The 20,772-nt window shown below is 39.0% G+C and overlaps 1 protein-coding gene across 1 annotated transcript in view; it reads right to left on the reverse strand.

Annotated features, from left to right (window-relative positions):
• Positions 1-19,017, reverse strand: part of TTC29 (tetratricopeptide repeat domain 29) — a 197,319-nt gene extending 178,302 nt beyond the window's left edge. The window contains exons 1-3 of the mRNA XM_090034724.1: positions 18,890-19,017; positions 15,625-15,722; positions 11,131-11,214 (exon numbers count right to left, since the gene is read on the reverse strand). Of these exons, the coding sequence (XP_089890850.1) occupies positions 11,131-11,214; positions 15,625-15,716 (176 nt within the window). The 5' untranslated portion in view covers positions 15,717-15,722; positions 18,890-19,017. The remainder of the gene's footprint in view (positions 1-11,130; positions 11,215-15,624; positions 15,723-18,889) is intronic.
• Positions 19,018-20,772: the final 1,755 nt, after the last annotated feature.

Below are 20,772 nucleotides of genomic sequence, written 5' to 3' on the forward strand. Positions count from 1 at the left end.
TCCAAAGCTTGATACTTATCTGCTTAACTAGTGAGACCCCAGAAGTAATTACACTGAAGTTAGGGAATTACAAGACTATTGCAAACTCAAGGCAAACCTGGCGTGAATACTCCATATCATAACATTTCCCTTAATTTTTTATTGTACCTTTTTAATACATTAAAAAGGATAGCACCACCCCTAATATTTTGCTTTAATTTCACATATCCTTGTTATAGAAGCTGTAAGATAGACCCCTTCATATTTCTTTAGCCTATTTTTTGTTTATTGGTGCATTCTTAAGAGACCAAAACAATTACATTTGTATTAAAATAACCGTACTAGGACTACAGTGTGGTATAGCTACTTCTTCTAGGCCTGATTCTTCATTCCCTTGAACTTCATGTAGTAAATTATATCTGTGAACATTGGGCATAAAATACAATTCTTGCTTGATAGTATTAGAATATCAGCTCTAGTTTCTTTAGGTCTTTTGTTTTAATAAAATACAGCAAGAAAATGTCAGCTGGTAATTATTCTATGTAGTCTACGGCAGTTATTCTAATTCATAAAACATAGGATGCCAAGCAGTAAGCAATGATAATATACAGGACACCAGAAAGGCATAGGTATAATGTAAATTTATCTCAACATTAATTATTATAACCCTGAAAAGCTATATGAAAATAGCTTTCTTAGATTTACCCTACATTTCTTTCTTTAGCTGACAAGTCAAAGTCTAACAATAAATTCAGTGGGTTATGATCCCAAAAATCACAAAAGCAAAATTAAGATAGTTTGCTTGAGATTTACTGAACAAATAGCATTCATCGTCATGTACCTCTTTATAACCTGAATTACAAAAAAAAAAATCCAAAAATCATCTTAAATGTTTGCTTAGATAAATTTGAGAGGTTTGTCTAGATTTGACTCTATATACAAATACATACATAGCATATATAAGGAAAATGAGAAATCAGAAATGGCCTGCTAAAATTTGAAATATGTCTACATTAAGTAATAAGAATGTTATTAGGAAAGTTATCAGATCTGAAAATCTAGCATCTATTAAATCCTTTGGGAATCCACTTAAAAAGGGGAAATTCCTATTATTTAATGATAGCCAGACCCTCTAAACAAAGAATTCTGTAGCATATACTGGTGAACTGGTCCTAAAAATAAAAGGTTACACTTTTTTGCAGAGCATTTTTGAAGATGAAAACCACTTATGATTGATATAAGTATTTAATCATAAACACTGAAACAGCAGAATTATTGCAGTAATTTAGTTTGACTGCTTAGCTGTATGTCTATATATACAACTGAAATATTTCACTAACTGAACAACTACCTGAGCTTATGTTGCTTAAAGTAAGGTCAGATTGGTAAAATACCATGTGCATACATACACCTTCTTGGGTTGCATCATGATTGACCACACATTTCAGCTCCAGTCCTAGGTGATTTTCTAACTTTAAACAGTTGAGTAGCCCACTGACTCAGCCAGGTTACTCACATATGTAAACCAAAACATATCTTACCTGGACTGAAAATTTAAAGGGCCAGTGTACCCTCCACATATTGGCTTGATGCTTGAACTAGTTCTGAACTCTGTAGCTGAAAGGCACTGCTGCCTTTATCCTTGTTTAAAAACTGTCTGCTTAAATACTGTGTCTTAAATGAAACAGTCACTGGAAAGTTATACTTTAAATTGTATGGTATACTAATATTCATTAAACAGCAGATTTGAAAACACACTAAATGCCATTAATTAACAATGTATGCTTAACTTTCAAAGCAGATACTTTTTGTCAACAAGGCTGAGAATTAGATGTTATCATAAGGGTTTTTTTCCTCCAATAATTAAAATATATAAAGCTTAAGTATCCTAATGGAAGAAGTATGAATTCTTGAAACCCAAACCCCTGGATGCTTTAAAATGAAGACACTACTCAACAAACAAGGAGAGAGAGAGACAGAGAATGGAAAATTGAAAAATATGTTTATGAAACTGTGCATGTAACTAAAGATCATGACATTTATTTGGCATTAACTCCAATAACAGTGTAGATTTGATGTAAAAACCCCTGATTTTTGTTGGAGAAATTTATTCAAATTTATTAAGCAGGAAAGGCAAAACTGAAATATGCCAGATAATAAGTATATAAGCATTTGGAGACAATCATTTTCAGTGCCGTAATAGAATCAGTTATCTGTTATCTTCTATAATGTTTCTAGGCAAACTATGTTTTTGGCTGCATTGTACAATCCAATATGGATTAGTAATTTTTCAGTGAGGATTCAGCCTTTTGTTTAAAGGCAGTCTGCCACTTTAATATTGCAGAAATAGAAGAATGAATCAGTCATCAAATGGAAAAGCATGAAGAAGACGACTTGTTTTCACTACTGTAATAATTATGAATCATCACTAATATAGGCAATACAAATATATATTTAGAAATGCATTTTGGTATGTTATAACTTAAATATAAATGCTGTAAAACAATAATATTAAAAATAATTATTATATGATTATATTAAAATATTCTTTGTGAACTACAACACACATCTTTACCTAATACTTCAGGCACTGTGAGAAAAAAGTATTATCCTCCACCATTTTTTTTTAAATGGCAACAAGGAATTCTCTATAGCTCACATTCTTTCTAAAATTTAATACCCATTAACCTAAAGTAATTCCAAACAACAGTGGCGTTTCCAAATTTTTTTCCACAGACTGTCGCTTATTAACATGCCGTGTTTTTTAATTCTTTTCTTTTAATTAATACTTGATCAAGTAAACTAAATGCAAGGCTCTGAGCCAGCAATTTCCACAATGCAATCCCAGTTTTGACTCATGTTGTGCAGTTTTAGAAAAGTCATTTAACCTCTCTGTAGCTTTCTCTTACTATGTGTAAAATTACATTTGAGATGGGGATAGTGCTAATTAGTGGCCTAACATACCTCATCAGACCACATCTATGGATTAATATGAAGTACTGTGTAAATGTTAAGTATCATCACATTGTTACAATTAAATCCATATCCCCTATCTGTTTATAATAGTATCTCTCAAGTAGGCACAGTCCCTGTGCCCAGGTATTCATAGTCTAAGGACAAATAGATGAGACAGCGATTAATAAAAAGCAAAAACTGACAGGATTTTATACAAATCAAAAAGATTCACTGAGAATTATTAGACGGTCCCAAATGCATCAAGGCAAATTAAATTGTCTTTTTGCATTTCATGCTGTTTTTGAATGTAGTATATCTATGCTTTACCTTTGCATACTGTTTCAGAAATAGAAGTCAGTTGTGTATAGCTTGTGTGTTATCTTCAATACTAAATATTGTTGAACTATTGAGAAATGAAAGCACTAGAAAGCTATAAGACCAAACTTAGCAAAAACAACAAGTTACATAAAAAAGAAAAACTTCAGCTCACTGTGTTCTTTTTTATTAAAGTATGTCATGTATTTTATCTTTGCAAGAGTCTGATGAGTTTTTGCAAGTAAAATTCTGTTTCCTCTACACTCGCTAATAGTCATGAGAATCTGTAGTTTGCACCTTCCCATTAAAAATGTATTGTATTTTTTGAAATTATTCACCCCGCCTTTTATCCAGATCATGTCTTTGAAAGGAGGAAGTAGATAATAAATGGAATAATTCATGATTTCCCATTAAATATGAAACTTTCTTTTGCAGAGTTTAGAAAATGAAGTTCTACATAATGTACAGAAGTTGATTAGAACTTTTTTAACCTTTTCAAGAAAAACCTTTCACATTACACAAATGCATAGAGAAGTTTCTTCAGGAAAGGCAAAAATCATTCACCCCCACCCCAGTTCTCTTCTTTAGATCATCTCCTAATTACACTAAATTATATGTATGCCAGGCCTGAAATTCAGAGATCTCATTCATTTGACCAAGAATATCTCTCTCTAAATATCAAATTATCTTTTGGAAAGTTATTTAATAAACACTGAATCCTGGTCATGACAAGTAAGATTATTAGGAATTATTCAAACATGGAAAAATACATATTTAAGTAATATTGTGAAAACAATAGTAAAGACATTTTTAAAATATGCTCTAACTCAGTGTGTACCTTGTGTCATTTCCCTCTCCCAAAATAGTACATCTACAGGGAACTTCAGACCAAGTGCTTAAATTCTGAGTTTCTTTTGTTATGAAAGGAAAGATTTCTTTTAAATGATTTTCCCTTTCCCATTAAATGAATTTTAAATTAAAAATATGAAGCATAAGTAGCCATGAAAAATGCAAAAGAAGTGATACGAGAGGCCCACAATGTCCTATCAGTGTCACAGAACCCAAAAGGGGTTGCAGGAGGCAGCTCACTAGGTCACATATAAAGGCTGTCAGCTGCGAAACCTTGCAGTAGAAGCCTGAGCAGGGGAAGGAAGGTGCAGTTTACTCTGCTGCCTTTTACTGATGTGCCCATCTTCTTTAACACAGCCTCTGGTTCAAGAGAAAAGATGTAGCTTGAAGCAGTGCACCACTGGAGCTAAGCATTAACCAGATTAACCAGGGGAGAAAAGAAGAGGCTGTAGTCACCCATAAGTGCCCCAACTGCCGATTAGCTGATCCTATTACCCAACCCTTGGCATCCTTCCTTCATTTTCCATGAGTAGCACCCTTCCTTTATCTTCTTCTGTTGTTGCCACCCATATAACAGATCTCAGATTTCTACTGTCCTTCAACAATTTACATTCATACAGCAATACCAAAAATATCTGCCTGATCAATGCCAGTTACTCCCTTAACACTATAAAAATAGTTTTAGAATATGTATTGAACTGACTTGGCAAGGGTAGCAAAGGAATATTTTCTCTTTGCTGCTCTGCAGCTTCTCTTCTTTCCTAAGACACTCACTTGATGTCCCAGCTCAGTCTTTTATTCCCCTCCACCCGAACCCTTGCTTGCGCCTGGCCCCCTTGCACCTCTGCCCCATGCATGCCCCCATGCAGCCTTAAGCTCCCCTTCTCCCTCTGCCTCTGCTCCCCGCTTTTGCCCCTCCCCCCAGCCTCTGCACCTCTCTTCCCTTCCCTCAACCTCTGATTCACCCTATCCCCCGAGCCCAGCCTCTGCTGCCCTCTTCCCACTCCCTCTGCAGCCTCTATTCTCCCTCTTGGACTTCCTCCAACCTCTGCTGCCCCTGCCTCTCCAGACTCTGCTCTCCCTCCTGCTCCTCTCCCAGCCTCTGTTTGCTTCTGACTTCTTCCTTTTCCCTCAGCCTCTGCTCCCCTTTGTCCCCCAGCTTCTGCTCCCCGCTTTCCATCCTTCCCATGTCCTTGTTCTCGCCTGGGGCAAGGAGCAAGGCCTCAGTCCAGCTTAGCCCCTGCAGCAGCTGTGAGAACTACACACTGCTGCTACAGGGCCAGACTGCTCAGTGCCCCAGGCTACAATGTGGGTGGAGCCTGCTGGCAGGGAGCAAAGGTAAGATGGGAAGGGAGATGGGTAGGCAGGGAAGAATAAGCTGCGTGGGGGGAGGACATGGGGGGTAGAGGCTCCAGGACAGAGATGGCAGGATGCAAAGGTGGTAGGGGGAGCAGAGCAGGCAGCAGCTAGGGCTAGGGCTACAGCCCCAGCCCCAGCCCCAGGTAAGAGTTGGAGCCCAAGCCATAGCAGCCACCTTCCCTCACCAACCTCTTGTACTCAATTCTAAGATGAGAGCCTTTCCCCACCCTCACCCCATTTAACATGGGCAGGGAAACCCCTCATCTTAGAATGAGTAAATATGGTAGCTACAGGACCATACCTAAATGGATTAACATCCTAGACCAATGATCCTCAACAGGGTGATGCCAAAATCCTTTTAAGGGTATTGTGGTCTGCTGCTCACTATTATGAATCATGTGTAAGTGTTTGCATGCCTAAGATATGCCCAGGGAGTTGAAATAGGAATCCAGTGTCAAGAACATTCTGACCTGTTGTGGTCTTTCTGAGTCCTTGCAACAGAATAATTGTTCTATTATTTTCCATAGTCAAAAAAGAATGAGTGAAAGCTGAGAGCTGACATTTTCCAAAGGATCTCCTGAGTCTAACAAGATTGGGAATCACTGTCCCAGCAGGATTTCTCCCAGTGTCTTCAACACTTGTGATCTGATGATAAGATGATCTCTTGGCTAAGTGTCTATACAGTTCTTTTCATAAGGTCTTCCCTTATCCTAGGCCAGAGCTGCCCAGTTGGTGGCCTGTTGCCCAGTCTGTAGGCTTGTTGGGATGGCTGCTGGAACCACTGCACTGGTATAGTTTGCTCCCCCAGGAACTCTGGGAGTGAACACCGGTGCCAGTGCTTGCTCCCCCTGTCCCTTTGCCTGCCACCAAATTGGGGGTCTTTGGTTACTGCTGGCAATTAAAACTGGTGGCAGGAGAAATGGTGGGAAGCAAGCAGTAGAGGTGTTCAGCCACTAGGTCCTAGAGCCACTCCGATGCAGTGCTCTGGAAACCATACTGACAACTGACAAGATACCACTAGAGGTGGGTTGTCCAGTCTGTGAGAATCCCTAAAGTCTGGATCCAGCCTGTGGGGCCAAGTGATTTGGACACCCCTTTCCTAGATCATTCAGGGCAAGCTGGCTATAACCTACAAGCATGGTGACAACCCTGGAGACTGGCTTACAGAAGGATGTCTCTACTTATGCAAGAGAAATGCAGGGTATGCCTATACTGATACACTGGAAGCTACATATAATGGGCTCATGTGATAATCAGAAAAAGGTGTGACATGGGGTGGAGGGTTAATCCTTCTAGCTATTCTGCTAGTGCTATGCCATTAGCACCTCTGAAATTGACCAGATTCTGTCAGTTTCAAGCTAATAGAGGCAAGGTGCTGAGAAAAAATGTAAGGAGCTTAATGAGGTGCAAATACTTGAAGAGAGACTGATCATCACACAACCCTGAGTAATAATGTAATGAGTTTTTATAAGGGGAGAAAAGCTACTGTTCCTACAAGAATTAGCAGTCATGGTTAGATTAAGCAGTAAGCTCCACATTGAAATCAACAGGATTTCATACATGGATAGTATTAGGACATGATTTAAATGCCTTATCCTTGGGTGCCCTAAGTAGTTAATATTTTATTTAGGGTTAAATTTTAAATTACCCAGACCTTTTAGCCTGCACCAAATCTTTCCACGTTGTGTTTATTTATGAAGCAAGGCCCTTAGAAGGAAGACACCCAGCCTTCAGACACTCAGAACCCCTGCTTTGGAGGTTCATTACATGCAGTGACCTCCTTGACTGAGAGAGGCATTACTCATAGCTTTCACATGATTCATTCTGAGCTTGTGACTACATTATCCCTGAGGAGATCAACTTTTATGACATTTGTTAGGTGAAGATCTTTAACATAGCTATGATGTGATCTATTAATGGATTTGTGGATCAAAACCAAGGTATGAACTATCAGCAAAAGGAATCAGTGACAGAACCACAGCACAAGTTTATAACAGCCTAAATCATGAAAGAGGAGAGAAGCTATATTTTGCTAGAGAGGAACCCTTGCTTTTTTTTTCAAATAGTTGGCTACAGACACAACAAGAGGAAATGACCTTGAAAAGACAGATAATCATCATGTCTCAACATTATTAGACATCTTTTTCTAATTATCAACATACTCCCTTCCACTTACATAATACTGATCTATATCATAGCCACATTCATAAAGATTAAGAAAAAAAAAACTCCTCACTTCCCTACTATGTGAGCAAGATTATGGCAAACACACTTTTTAAGGAATCATTTTCATTTTGGTAAAGTTTTTGTTCATGGTTCAAGGTCAGACATATAACAGAAGACTGTTTCCCCATAATGCTTTTTTAAAATCATTTAGCAAAAGGAGAGAACCACAGGCATTCCCTTATTCATAGACCACTAAAATTTTACCCGTCCAGAGTGGGATGACAAATAAAGTAGGAAAAACTTTTAGGAAAATTTGAAGGATTTTGAAGGATTTATTTTTATGGAATAAACTTATGAAGAATAATTACATAATGCATATAAGATCATTATATTGTTCAAATATGCATTGTCAAATTAAAAAAAGGTATTAAACAAATTAACCTTCTTATGTGTTACTAGAAACATGCAAGAAAAGTGATTCTTAATATTTTCTGTTCCAGAACCCATCTTCAAGTCTTTTCATTCTATTTATTTGTCACCCCCCTCCCAATTATCAATGTGGAAAGGGTAAGTAAGATTGTGACAGCATTTAGATTGAGACCCCATGTATTAGAACACGGCTGTCCTACTTTTAAGTAGCTAGGGCCCCATGCCCTGTAGGTTGCACCAGCATGAAACATGAGTTTCCCAAGCTGCACCAGGCATCCCCAAACCCATCTTCAGCTCTTTTGCTGCACATCTACCCAGGCTGCAAGCTCTCCAGGCATGTCAGGCTGCAACACCCCATCCCACTCCACTCCAGGGGCAAGACAGGAACTGGAAGCAGGAGAAGGAAGGAGAGCTCAGGGATACAGGCTGCTGTAGCCAGAGTGGTGGAGGAAGCAGCATCTGGGGCTCCTGGCATCATACAGTAATGGAGCAATTACTATATTAATCCCATCATGAATAGCAATATGCCATATGATCATCAAATTTATGGCACCATAAAATAGCAACCCAGCCACAAAAGTGTTTCACAAAATATGTGGAACATCATTATGGCTGGTTTGTATGGTGCCAAAATGTGGGTTGCCCCATTATTTTGACAATCAGGACTTGACCAGTCCCCAGTCTGCAACCTGGATGAGGGCACTACCCAGGTCCTGATGCTGACAATTGCTAATTGTCAGCATTAGGATGCAGGCTTGTTGAATTGTTCCAACAGTTGTTAACTTCATGTATTTTTAGTATTAATTAATAATCTAAGGTAAGAATAATCAACATGATCTTTTAAAAGACGTTGCTCATATGGTATATGAACAAAGATGCATATGGTGTTTCAGTTTTAATCCTTCAAGAAGCTTTAATAACTTTGATGAATAGCACATTATGAAGCACTAGGAAAACTTACAAATAGCACCTCACTGGCACCAAAGGTATTGAAGGACAGATGGTACATTTTCACCTCATTGTGCATTGAACTGTTTTTGACTGTTTCACAGCCACAGCACTTTTTGTATTTAGGAATAATGTAAAAAAAATCTTACAGAAATCTCTAAGATGGCTGACAGTTGATCTAATCAAACTTAGAATCTACCCAGGTGCACCAGTTTACCTAAGATCATACTGGTTTCATATCTGATCACAGGGAAGATATTTCTGTGCCTAGTAATGGCTTGTGCAGTATTTCCTCCTGGGCAGTGTAGGGAAGCAAACCTTGCTCTCTCAGTAGGGAAAGCCAGTTTCCCATCACTGTAGCTATAGTTTACCATAACAAGCTTTCCTGTCTCTCCATATTAAAAGGGTAATCATAAGTGAACATGTTTCTTCCCATACACGTTCCCCGTATTCTGCTCTTCATTCTCTCTGCACAATGGAAACATATTAGCTTTACTCCATTCAAGCTTGTCTATTCCCACAGCGTGTAGAGGGAAAGATTTGTCCTTTACACACTTGTATCACAACTATTAAATGAAGGGCAGCATAGAGTTGTGCTGCCTCTGCAGAAGACCAGGGACTAGACTACTTCTTCACTGGGGAAAAAGGAGAAGTAACTCAGACCAGCTCTTATATTTGGCATAGTTTCCTCCATCAGTCATGCTGGCCCAACCATGCTGTCTTGTATGCTAAGGAAATGGATTCAAGGTTCTACTTACTATCAATTCCAGCTCACTGACACTGCTCCAGTTGTCATGTGACTAGAATTAGCCTCATCTCTTGCACTGTGATGCATGACAAACAACTCATATAAAGGAGCAAAAAGGGCAATTTAAATCTCTTAATTCCTTAATCAATGCGCAGAGGGTCATAATCTGGTACATGATTTGGATCCATTTGTATTTGCCTTCCAGAAGAGTCCCTCTTAAAAAGTCCACAGAAAGGAAAGAATAAGTTTGTTTTAACGCAGAATGCTTTCCTAGCACTTCATACCAAGTTACACTAGAATCTTTTCTGTTGATACTTCAGAGAGCTTTCACAATTACTAAAGCTATCATATTGCCATAGCAATGGTAAGTAGAGGTGCCAGGCTTGAATTATTATAAAAGAAAGAGGGCTACAGCTGGCAAGGTATTCTTTGTTAGGATGTCAGGACTTCTTTAACTCACCCCTTTGGTCAAAAATAGCCTGAATCTGGTGACCTTCAAGACATGCTGTAAGAAAAATCTACGTAATAAGAGTTTTTAGAGATAGTTGAAGGAATATTCTTGGAATAGTGAAGGGGAGAAACAAGATTTTTTAGTATGTGGCTGGCTGGTCGGAGTTCCTGTCTGACTGATTGATTGTTTTAGTGCTGCTGGGGCTATGTTGCAATATTAATTGTTAAGGTGCCTAGAGCCCTTGTATAGGCATATTTTTATTATTTAAATATTGAAATAAATAAATCATCCTATTTTAGCTATCAGTAATTCAGATTTGTTATGATTCCTTCATTAATTTTGATGGAGCCAAACCCCCGATCTGTTAAAACACTCCAGCAAAAGTAGTCAATCTATAGACTTGTAATTTTAAAGTGTAAATAACTTAGCGGTAAGAAAAGCGGTAAGAAATCAAAAGGTATCTAGATTGTTTTTATTCATCGACTTTTCAAAGAATTAATGGTGTACTAAATGCTGCACCTTTAAAAAATAATCAGTATTTGGGGTTGCCTAAATATTAATTCAAAATTACAAGAATATTTATTCTTGTATATGAAGTGTCAACCCCCAGGAGAGGTTTCCATTGAGAACAAAAAAAGGTGATTTCAAATACAATTACTGACACAATCTTAACCATAACATTGCAAATGTAAAATAATACCTTGGTAAATATGAAAATTAATAAAGCCATAGAATTAAATGCTTTGATATATGTAAGATCAGTGGAAGTGAACCATCATTATTTAATATCAGTTTTAATTTTTAAATGCCAAGTTCCACTGAAAAGGTGTAAGGCCTCGGGAAATTTAGATTTCAATGATTATGATGACTAGAAACAAAGGAAACAATAAACTTGCTGTATGTTAAAATGCCTCAAAAAGGCCATACTTACGCAGCAGCCTCTTGTTTTGACAACCCTTTGATATTCATCGCCAAATAATGATCTATGGCATCTTTGTCTTTGATCAAATGAATCCTAAATGTAAATGAAAAAATTAAAAGAAACACTGTGAAGTGCTAAGGTAGAAATCTGAAGTACATATAACATATCTTCATTGCCAAGCAGAGATAAATATTGAAATATTGACAAAGTAATGTATCAGACACACTCCATAAATACATACAAGTATCTTTTTAATTTCTTGGTCTGTAGGTATTTCAAATCTTTATTTCTGGAAGGAAGAAAAGTTGGCTGTAGCCTTTAAGGGCCTGTTTACCCAAGCGTAAAAACTACACTAGAAGAAGTTGTGCTAATTAAATCAATGTTAATTAGCACAACTTCTTGTAGTCACAAACTTTTTCCTAAAATGGAATCATAATTTTTCTCTTATCACCACGGATCACCCAGAGTGTCAGACCTGTTTTGTACTAACCCTTAAAAAAATTAGTTCATGTTGATTTCTTGTATAGAATGGGATTAAGGAGAATCGTAACTTAGGCAAAATCCCGAGGTTTTATCCTAATGAGCAATCGACTTCATGAAGGGCCTGCTTTAATGACCAGTGATTGCTACTGTATTCAATGTGTTTGAGTTTAAGGTTAAGGTTGAAAGCTGGAGTGACAGACAATTCATGTTCAGATAACATTCCCTCTCAAGTCTCAAGCTGCCGTACACAAAAGATGCTCAATTTTCCAAGTGCAGCGTACACTGATAGTAAAAAGAATTCCAACTGCACCTGAGAACATCATGTTAGAGACTATTACTTCTAGAAATGTAATGTGAACTAATTTTTATTCTGTTATAATAATTAAACAAACATTTAAATTGTATAAAGACTCAAAAATAAAAAAGTCCGTGTTAGTATTGCATGTAAATTCTTTTACTCTAGTTTTTCCTGAAGAGGTTTTATACACATATTGCACATATTACATCCGTGCAGTACTTGGCTGTGTTGCTTACTGCTCTATGAGACAAAGACAGTCCATGAACGTCATTTACCATATTTACTCAAATCCACAACAAGTTTTTTTACCCCACTCAACATGGGCTCTGGCTCTGGCCTAAAACAGACTCTGTGTGTGTGTGTGTGTGTGTGTGTGTACACAGAGGAGGAGTTGAGGAGAAACTGCATAATGCCAGGGGGAGAGCGTGGGGCAGATTGTGCAGTGTAGGTGAGGGGAATACAGGGGAGATTACATGGTGTGGCGGTGAGTGCCTGGGGTGGCAAGCACCAAGTTGTGGCAGGGGGATGCAAATGATCAGGAAAGCAGACACCAGGGGGCAAGTGGCAAGGAGGACAGATGGCAGAGGGGCAACTACCAGGGTGCGTAGGTGCTGGACAAAGGGGCAAGGGGCAGGCTGAGGTTGCCTACCCTCCCACTGCCACTTTCCCCACTGTTTGTACCCCTGCCTCTGCTTTCTTCACCTCAGCAGAGGTGGTGGTGACGGTGAATTTAAGACAACCCTCCAATAATGAGATTCTAGACATGGAAAATTATAACAGATTTCTAGTTTTGCATGTATAGGATCTAATTATCAGGGAGTCATCTTAAATTTGAAGACTGTTATTTTGGGGTAAATATGAGATATGAAAAAGTGTTACAGTAATCTGTTTAGAAAATGTATCATATTGAATTCAAAATAGTATAATAGTGGACATTTTTAGGGATATGCCAGGTATTCACATTAATTTCATGATTAGCACTTGCTGTTTGAACTACAGATCTAAGAATTTCTGCACTTTGCACATTTAAACTAGTGAACTATGAAGCTAAATTTATGCTGGTAGATAGAAAGAAAACATATATTGAACATGGTGCTGATAACATAAAAGTGCACAGGAAAGGGACAAGATAATCAATCAAGTATAATCCAAATGACAAATCTCCAACTCAAACTAAGACAATCTAAATAAAGGGACATACTATGGCAATTATATTAAATAAAAACCCTGCAAGATGTAATGTGCTTATCTAAGTACATATAAAAATATGTACTTGAAAAGCAGTTTGTGTCTATGTAGTTAAAAACAAGTTGTTTTAAGTACATAGGGACATACTTAGATAACACATAATAGACACACACTGTATACTATATAAAAAAGACCTCTGCATCTCAGGTCTGATGAAGAAAACTCTCTTCCGCCTCCTTCCACAACCCCCTAACTTCTAACTTCAGGTATGAAAAAAAATAAAATAGAAAACACAAAGTAGCAAAATTGTAATTACAGTTTAATTTACATTGTGATGTAAATGTAATCCTTGGTCAGATGAATGGAAAGCCTGTTGCCCCTTCTCTGCTTTTTTGAGAATATATTAACACCACACAAGAGTATAAAAAGAGTTGAATCACAAAATTGCAATTTAGAAGGACATTTGTGTTCACTCAATTTAATAATATGCTGATATGATAGGGAGCATCCTGCAGACTTCAACTAACAATCAGCTACCACCAGGAACTAAAAAAAGAACAGACAACTTGTATATCAATTACTGCTTAAGTAAGTCCTACAATATCTTTTACTGTATTAAAGACAGCTATCTATCCTAAAAAGAATAATCATACTACTGAAATTAATAAAGACTTCTTTCAGACCTGTCTAGATATCATCAAAAATACTGGTGCTCCAGGAAGAAAGAAAAGACAGATAGACTATATTACTTTATGCTCCAAAAAGCAAAAAGCAAAATTAAATTACAACAAAAAGAAAAAGAATAAAACTCCTACTATAAACTATTATCAATAAAATGCATTAATATAAAATGGAGGTTGTTTTAGAAACAGTCACAGAACAGCACATTTAAGTATCATATACACTTACTTAGAATTTTCACTTGTATCATAATAGTGAAATAGTGCTGTGAAAAGCATTTGGCAACAGGCACTTTCACTTTTGTTCCAGAGGTTGTCACTTGTTTTACCAGTTAGCTTCAGCTCTAATTCTCCGCTATTGGCATAATGAGTCCCCACATTTAATAAACAGATTATTTAAAGAAATTCTTTGCCTGTGAAATAGACTATGGTCAATTTAAAACTGATCTCTTTATTACGTCCAAGAGAATTTTGCAGTCTTCTTATTGATGACCATTACATACCTGCTAGCATTTTACACTTCCTATTTATACAAGTGTTTGCTATATAGATCGATAAAGCAAAATTATCTAATTATTTCTCCTGAAAGATTCTTTAATCATGTAAACTACAACAAGACTGACAAAGCAGGTCTGTGTATCATACAATAAAACAAGTCACACAAAGAATAAAGGGCTATGCCTACAATTTAAAATTTATCTAATTTTGTGTTACCCCTCCACTGTTAACTCAAGAGTTGAGTTTTCTCAGTATTATGAAGTTACTAAATATGGAGTTACTAAATATTTTAGCTCCATATTTGAAAAATATCCAGTAAAATTATTAACGGCCCTCAATAAAAATTCAAGATATTGTTTAAAATACCAAGAAAGCTTTCAAACAATCTGAAGTATGCTGAGGCAAAAGAGGTTGGTACCACTAGGTTTCTTTGGCATTATTTTTGCTTTGGCATCTTCTTATTAGACCTGACTCAAAAGCATTGGTGCCTTCTTTCATTTTTTTTGCTTTTGCCTCCCTCCCTTAGGTCCTCCTTAAATCTATTTCTGGGTTCAACTATGTTCTCTTGTACTTGAGGCAGCCTCTTTACCTAGCTCAGTCTGTACAATCCAACTTCAGCCAGATATGAACTGAGTAGATAGAGGCTAGTGAAATGTTTCAAAGTTTAAGAGTTTCCGTAGCTCATACAGAGCTTTCCAGCTTCTGATCATGCAATTTGGCAGCCTCTCCACTTTGTTCAAGTGTGGCTGACTCAGGAGCATAGAGAGGAGGTGGATCATTTACAATGTAGTCTACACTCCTGTGAATCTGCCACTTGCTTTAGACCTTAATAAGATTCTTTTGTTACCATTTCCCTTGTCTTCACTACAATTCCTTTCTCCTGTAACACCCCACCACAGTTCCCCAGAACTTGTCTTCTCCCCTGCCAGAACCCTTCCAAGCCATCTTAACATGCTTTTTATCTCTGACCTTGATTAATATATCCTCCTAATTCACAGCCTATGAAATTATGATGACTTAAAAAATTATGTGGTTGTAGTTATTTGTGTTTTTGTGCTTTTTTATTTTTATTTTTGTATGGTATGATACACAAATATAATACAATGATATCAGAATAATATTCTAATATAATTTAAATGACAAGATCATTTAAGCTTTTATCTTTGTTTCTAAAAAGACAATTGGATTTCCTATTGCCATTTTTAACTTTCCACATCTTTAAACTTTACCTTTTTATATATCTCCCCCACCAAAAAACCGCCAACAACCAAACCAAACTACAATTTTTCTCTAAGATTCATGACTGAGGCTACTTACACGAAAAATGTCTTTGAAGAAAGATAAATACTCACATACCTTGCAAGTTTTGATGAAGAGCAAACCATCTTCTCTAGGAAGCTGGGATGCCTCTTTGGGCTTTGGATCATCACAGGAGGCAATATACTCATTCTGAACTAAAAAAAGAATTACATACATATGATGTAAAATCACTATCTTTCAGACCCATTCTTTTGTATTTCGTCATCTACTGTCTGTTTCTGTTTGGTTACATTGTGAGCAAAATTAGGCCACAATTCTGCAAAGACTTGTGCACTTTATAAATGTGCATCGGTCTTAGGGAACGGGGTCTTTGAAAGTTACAGCTTTGGGACTGATTCTGGTAATTGTACATTGGTTTTACATCCCTGTACTGGGATATTCCCAATATATTTGAGGGCACCTGATATATCTGAGTTCAAAGTCAGATCTGGAGTGATTTTTTTCCCCCAATTATCTGGAACCTCAAATATGAATAGCACCTTATTAAATGAATAGGAATACTGCAGCTATAATAAAACATCTAGTGTGAAATATAGTGAAACAAAAGACTTTGTATTAACCTACAAAATGATAAATAATAGCAACAATCATTTAAATTAATAACCTTAAGTAAAGGTATATGAACAAAGGATTTTACTTATGCAAAACAAAACTGAAAAGACCACCCCCCTCATTATATAGAACAGACTGGCTTGTCATTCTGAAGTACATCAATGCTAATAGGACTTTTTTGTCACATAGAGCTACTTTGTTTCCCCCCCAAGTATTCAGTCTGCTCTTCCCACCATTAAAGTTTCAGCTGCCACTTCCTTCATTTTGCATGTCTGTGATCTGAGGACGTTAGCAGCAGGAGCACCCTTACTTTTAAATTTGGTTTAATGTAGGTATTGCAAGCCCTGCTGGCAGGCCTCAAGGCACAAACTTTTAATAGGGATGGGAAAACAAGATTTTTAAAAGGGGGAAGAGTTAGCTATTTGTTAAATTTACCAAATAGATATTTACTTTGTGATAGGTATAAGAAACAGCTGAGAGATACCACTCCGTTCTGTACTGAGTTGTATCAAAAGCTGTGCACGATTTATTTAAAACAGGCTTTCTGCAAAGTGATCCATTTCATTGTTGCTTTCAAACAAAACCATACAAAAACTGCACTGCAGTTTCTGAAGAGCACATGTTTTATCCCATTACTGAGAATGGCACACTATTATAATAAGGCACTTCATTATTGAGGTATTCCTTTGGGGTTTTAGTACTACTGAAAGCTAAACATTATATAAGCAAACTAATGCACAGTATATAGTGATACCTTTTCATACAAAGACCTCAAGTCACCAAGTCATAAAAAACAATAAAAAAGGACCACGTAGCTAATTTGTATAAAGCATGATATGTCTCTAGGAACAGAAAGGAAAGGAGTTTTTCTAAGAGGGAGTTCAATCTAGAATCCCTGATTTAGCTTTGGGACCATCTAAAACCAGAGACAAAGTAGGACTTTAAAAGCTATCCTTCTCATCACTTATTACCCAGTTAATGATTATGACGCACCTTGGCTCATACCTAGACAGCTTCAGACTACAAGATACATTCAGTTTGGGTTAGTTTTTGTTTAATTTTAATTTTAGTGGTTTTGTTCAGTTTGACTTTGTTTTTTGTGTTGACACTTTTATAGAATTTGTAGTGGTTTCTTCTTGTTGCTAAACCATTACAATAAACTTTACATACAAATTAGACCTATACAAAAAAGCTTACGAAGATTACACGACCAAGAAAGTACTTGTGGTAATTTTCATGAAGAATTTGTAATATTATCTTAATAAATCTCTGCTCTTGCTAGAGATTTAAATGACTAACAATTTCTTCTGAAGGTCTAAAGAATGCCATGTTTTCTAACAGCACAATTTGGCCTTTAAAAAGCTGATGGGGGTCTTTCCATTGTTTCAGTGGAAGATGGATTACATGCCAAAGCCCACCAAAGTTAGTGGCAAAATTCCCATTTGACCCTGACATACCTTACAGCTGAATCTGCATCTCATCTATATACAGCAGCACACATACATGTTAAATACACACTCAAATACACATTACAAATTAAACAACAATATTAAGCATAGAGAAATCAGGGAAAACATGAATTTTCAAGGCAATTAAAAATAATACAGGGAAATGCTTTTGTCATATAACATATGATTAAACAGTAGCATCGGTATTAGCCATCATCAGAAACAACCCAGAAACTAAACTAGGTAGACCATAGTCCTGCCTAGTATAGAAATACCTGTTTTTTTGGTGATTTGGGCCTACGCTTAACCTTCAAAATAATTTAAGAATTCAAAAACACCACTTAAATCCTCACAACTCTCACCAAAGTGCTACCTAAAGTCACTATGTATGTTTCTGACAGAAAAGCTCTGGGGCTCCTAGTGCATATAGTGTAAATCCTAATATTGCCAAGTAGCTTGAAATACTTGTTCACATATAAACTTTTATAGGATTCTTAAACTAGATGTTCCTCTATTTATCAGTACAGGTCTCAATCTGGTAGCCTGCAGAGCACACTTACCAGATCAAGTCCTGCATAAAAACCCGCCACAGATAAAACTTTTGGAGGCTATACATCTTATTACAGTATGGTATGTAAAAGGCCAAGAGGTTACAACACTCTTCTGGGGTGTGTGAGGCCCAGGATTCATTCCCCTCTCCATTCAACTTGAAGCATGGACTTTAACCCAGGTTCCCCTGCATCATGAGAGCGCTTTAACTATGAAGCTATCAGGTGGTGGGAAGAGCTTGCCTGTTGAAGCTGTTCTGTTTTATACTATGTTGAATATAACAGATAGAAAGAAAAAGAGTAGGCAAGAGAAAAAGTCTGTAATCTGGGGAATCAGGCACTCAGACGGGATATGAGAGCCTTTGGGTTAATCCCTCACTTCAACATCAGGCACAACGATGGTCCATGGTCTGAAACACTGAGGCTTTGGGCACAAAAGAGTTAGGTCTCCCATGGGTTTCAGAAGAATGGGTGACCTGTCTTAAGCATCTAACTAGAGGACAGAGGTCACAGTTGGAAATCACAAGTAGAAACAGATGCCTAACTACATTTGAGGCCCTACTCCTCTCTCTGGCCTTTTCTATGGGCAAGTTCATGCAGCTCTTCACTCATCTTACTAGTTTCTGAAAATCCTGCCTGTAGGAGCCTAATTTCCCCCATGTACCTTCTGGGGTACCTAAGCATCCAGCTCGAGACTGTGAATTGCATTCAGTGGCAGATACCCGGAGGTCAGCTCCTGTAATGCCCAAGTACCTTTGCAGATGTTGCTCTAAGGCTTGGCAGTGACAAGAGTGGCTGTAGAAATCAAAGAACAGGTGTCAGCTGCAGGGGGATGGAGACTCCAACCGAGCGTGGACTGAGCAGAAGGCCACGGATCTCTGCGGCAAGGTGGGGAAAGACAACAATAAAGCACGTTTGAAACCTCCATCAAGTCTCAGTGCAGTTTCATAGTTGTTAGGGGCTGGAAAGGACCTTACAGACCATCCGGTCCAGCCCCCCTGCACTTGGCAGGAAAGACCACTGGGGTCAGGCCATCCCAACAAGGTGGGCATCAAGGTGCTTTTGGAATAAGGCCAGCGTCCGAGTTTCCCATCACTAACGAACTGACAGAGAGGTGAAGCCTTCAGGCAGGCAGAGTTGCACCCTCGGGCCGGGCCAAACTGAACCACAGCTGTCCTGGGCCACCGGGCTGGCAAAGCATGATGCCCCGGTCGTCACCGCAGCAGCCAACCCCACCAGTGCAGATGCTCACACAGGCCCTAAGTACCCGTGCGAGGACCAAGTGCACCCCAATGCTTGGCTGCACCTCCCAGAACCAAAGAGGACCCCCTCAAAAAAAAAGAGGGAGAGGAAAACCTGGGGGGGGGAGGGCTGAGGCTGGACGCAGCTCATGACGCTCCGGCGGGGGCGGGGGCGGTATTTGGCTGCTCCCAGCCGGGTCTGTGCAGGCAGCAGAGCCGCAACCGGCTTCTCCGGGCCCCGAGAGGCAGCCCCTTGCCCCCCCCAGCCTCCCCGCACGGCTGCAAGCCCCGCTCACCCCGCGCCGCCGCCGCGGCAGTCCCTGGGACGCCGGGCCGTCGCCATGGGAACAGGGGCGGGGCCGGCGGGGAGGCGGGGCACGGCGGGGCGGGGCAGGCGGAGCGCGGGATGCCCAGCTGGGCGCGGGGGGCACCACCTCCGCCCCCGGAGGAGCGATTCAGGCCAGCAATGCGGCTGCAGCTGGTTCTTTATTCCCCAGGGCTTTATTCCGGATCCCGGGTCCCTTTCCCAAAGCCAGTCCGTGTCCCGCGCGAGCCACGGATGAGACAGGCTGGGGAGCCCGAAATCCCGCAGCGATGTGTGCTCGCTCCTGGGGACGGGCAGCAGTAATGGCACCCACCCGAAAAGGATTTTCACCCCATCATCCCAGCCCGTCTCAGCTCCTTGTTCAGGGCCATGTGCTTGATCCATGATGCTATTGCAATTTTTTAGGTTTTTTTTAAATGAGTAAATATACACTTCGCAGGCAATTCTCACTCTTCAGCCTGTCCTGATCATGACTAACAACCTTGACTTGTGTAAGGATTTCCTCTGAAACAACAAACCCTGAATAAGGAACCGGGAATAAGGAACTGACTTTAGTCTCATAGGCCCGGATGTCTTAGGGTGGGTGGACCCAGGGTGGGATGGACTCGGAGAAGCTTTCCAATGCAAGACCATCTTCTTCAGGTCTTGCCTTCGAAGGCTCGTACAGCTCCACCCCAGCTGCGCAGTCTGCCCAGCCAAAGAGACCGCCCTCAGAAACCCTTGCCTCCATGGGCAGGTCTAAGATTTTGGGAAAGTGGGTGCCAATACATCGTCACCTATGACATGATGCATTTTTTTTTTCTCCAGTGAGAGAGAAACCAGATGCTTTCCTAATAAGACTGGGGGACTGTTAGCAGAACTGAAATGGTAGGAGCGACAGTTATATCTTTTTTAGGAGGAAGCAAATGGGCAAAAAGGATGGGGCCAGTATTTGTATTCTGTCAAAAAGTGGCATTACCTGTTCCCAAGTCTCAAAAACAAATGATCTTAAAAGCTGATGGGTCACTGTGTTAACAGATAAGTCTCACAATGAGATACTAGTTGATGTCTGCTACAGACCACCAAATCAC

The sequence above is a fragment of the Crocodylus siamensis genome, chromosome 2 (assembly GCF_052110815.1).
Source record: "Crocodylus siamensis isolate JL-2025a chromosome 2, ASM5211081v1, whole genome shotgun sequence".
Taxonomy (NCBI): Eukaryota; Metazoa; Chordata; order Crocodylia; family Crocodylidae; genus Crocodylus; species Crocodylus siamensis.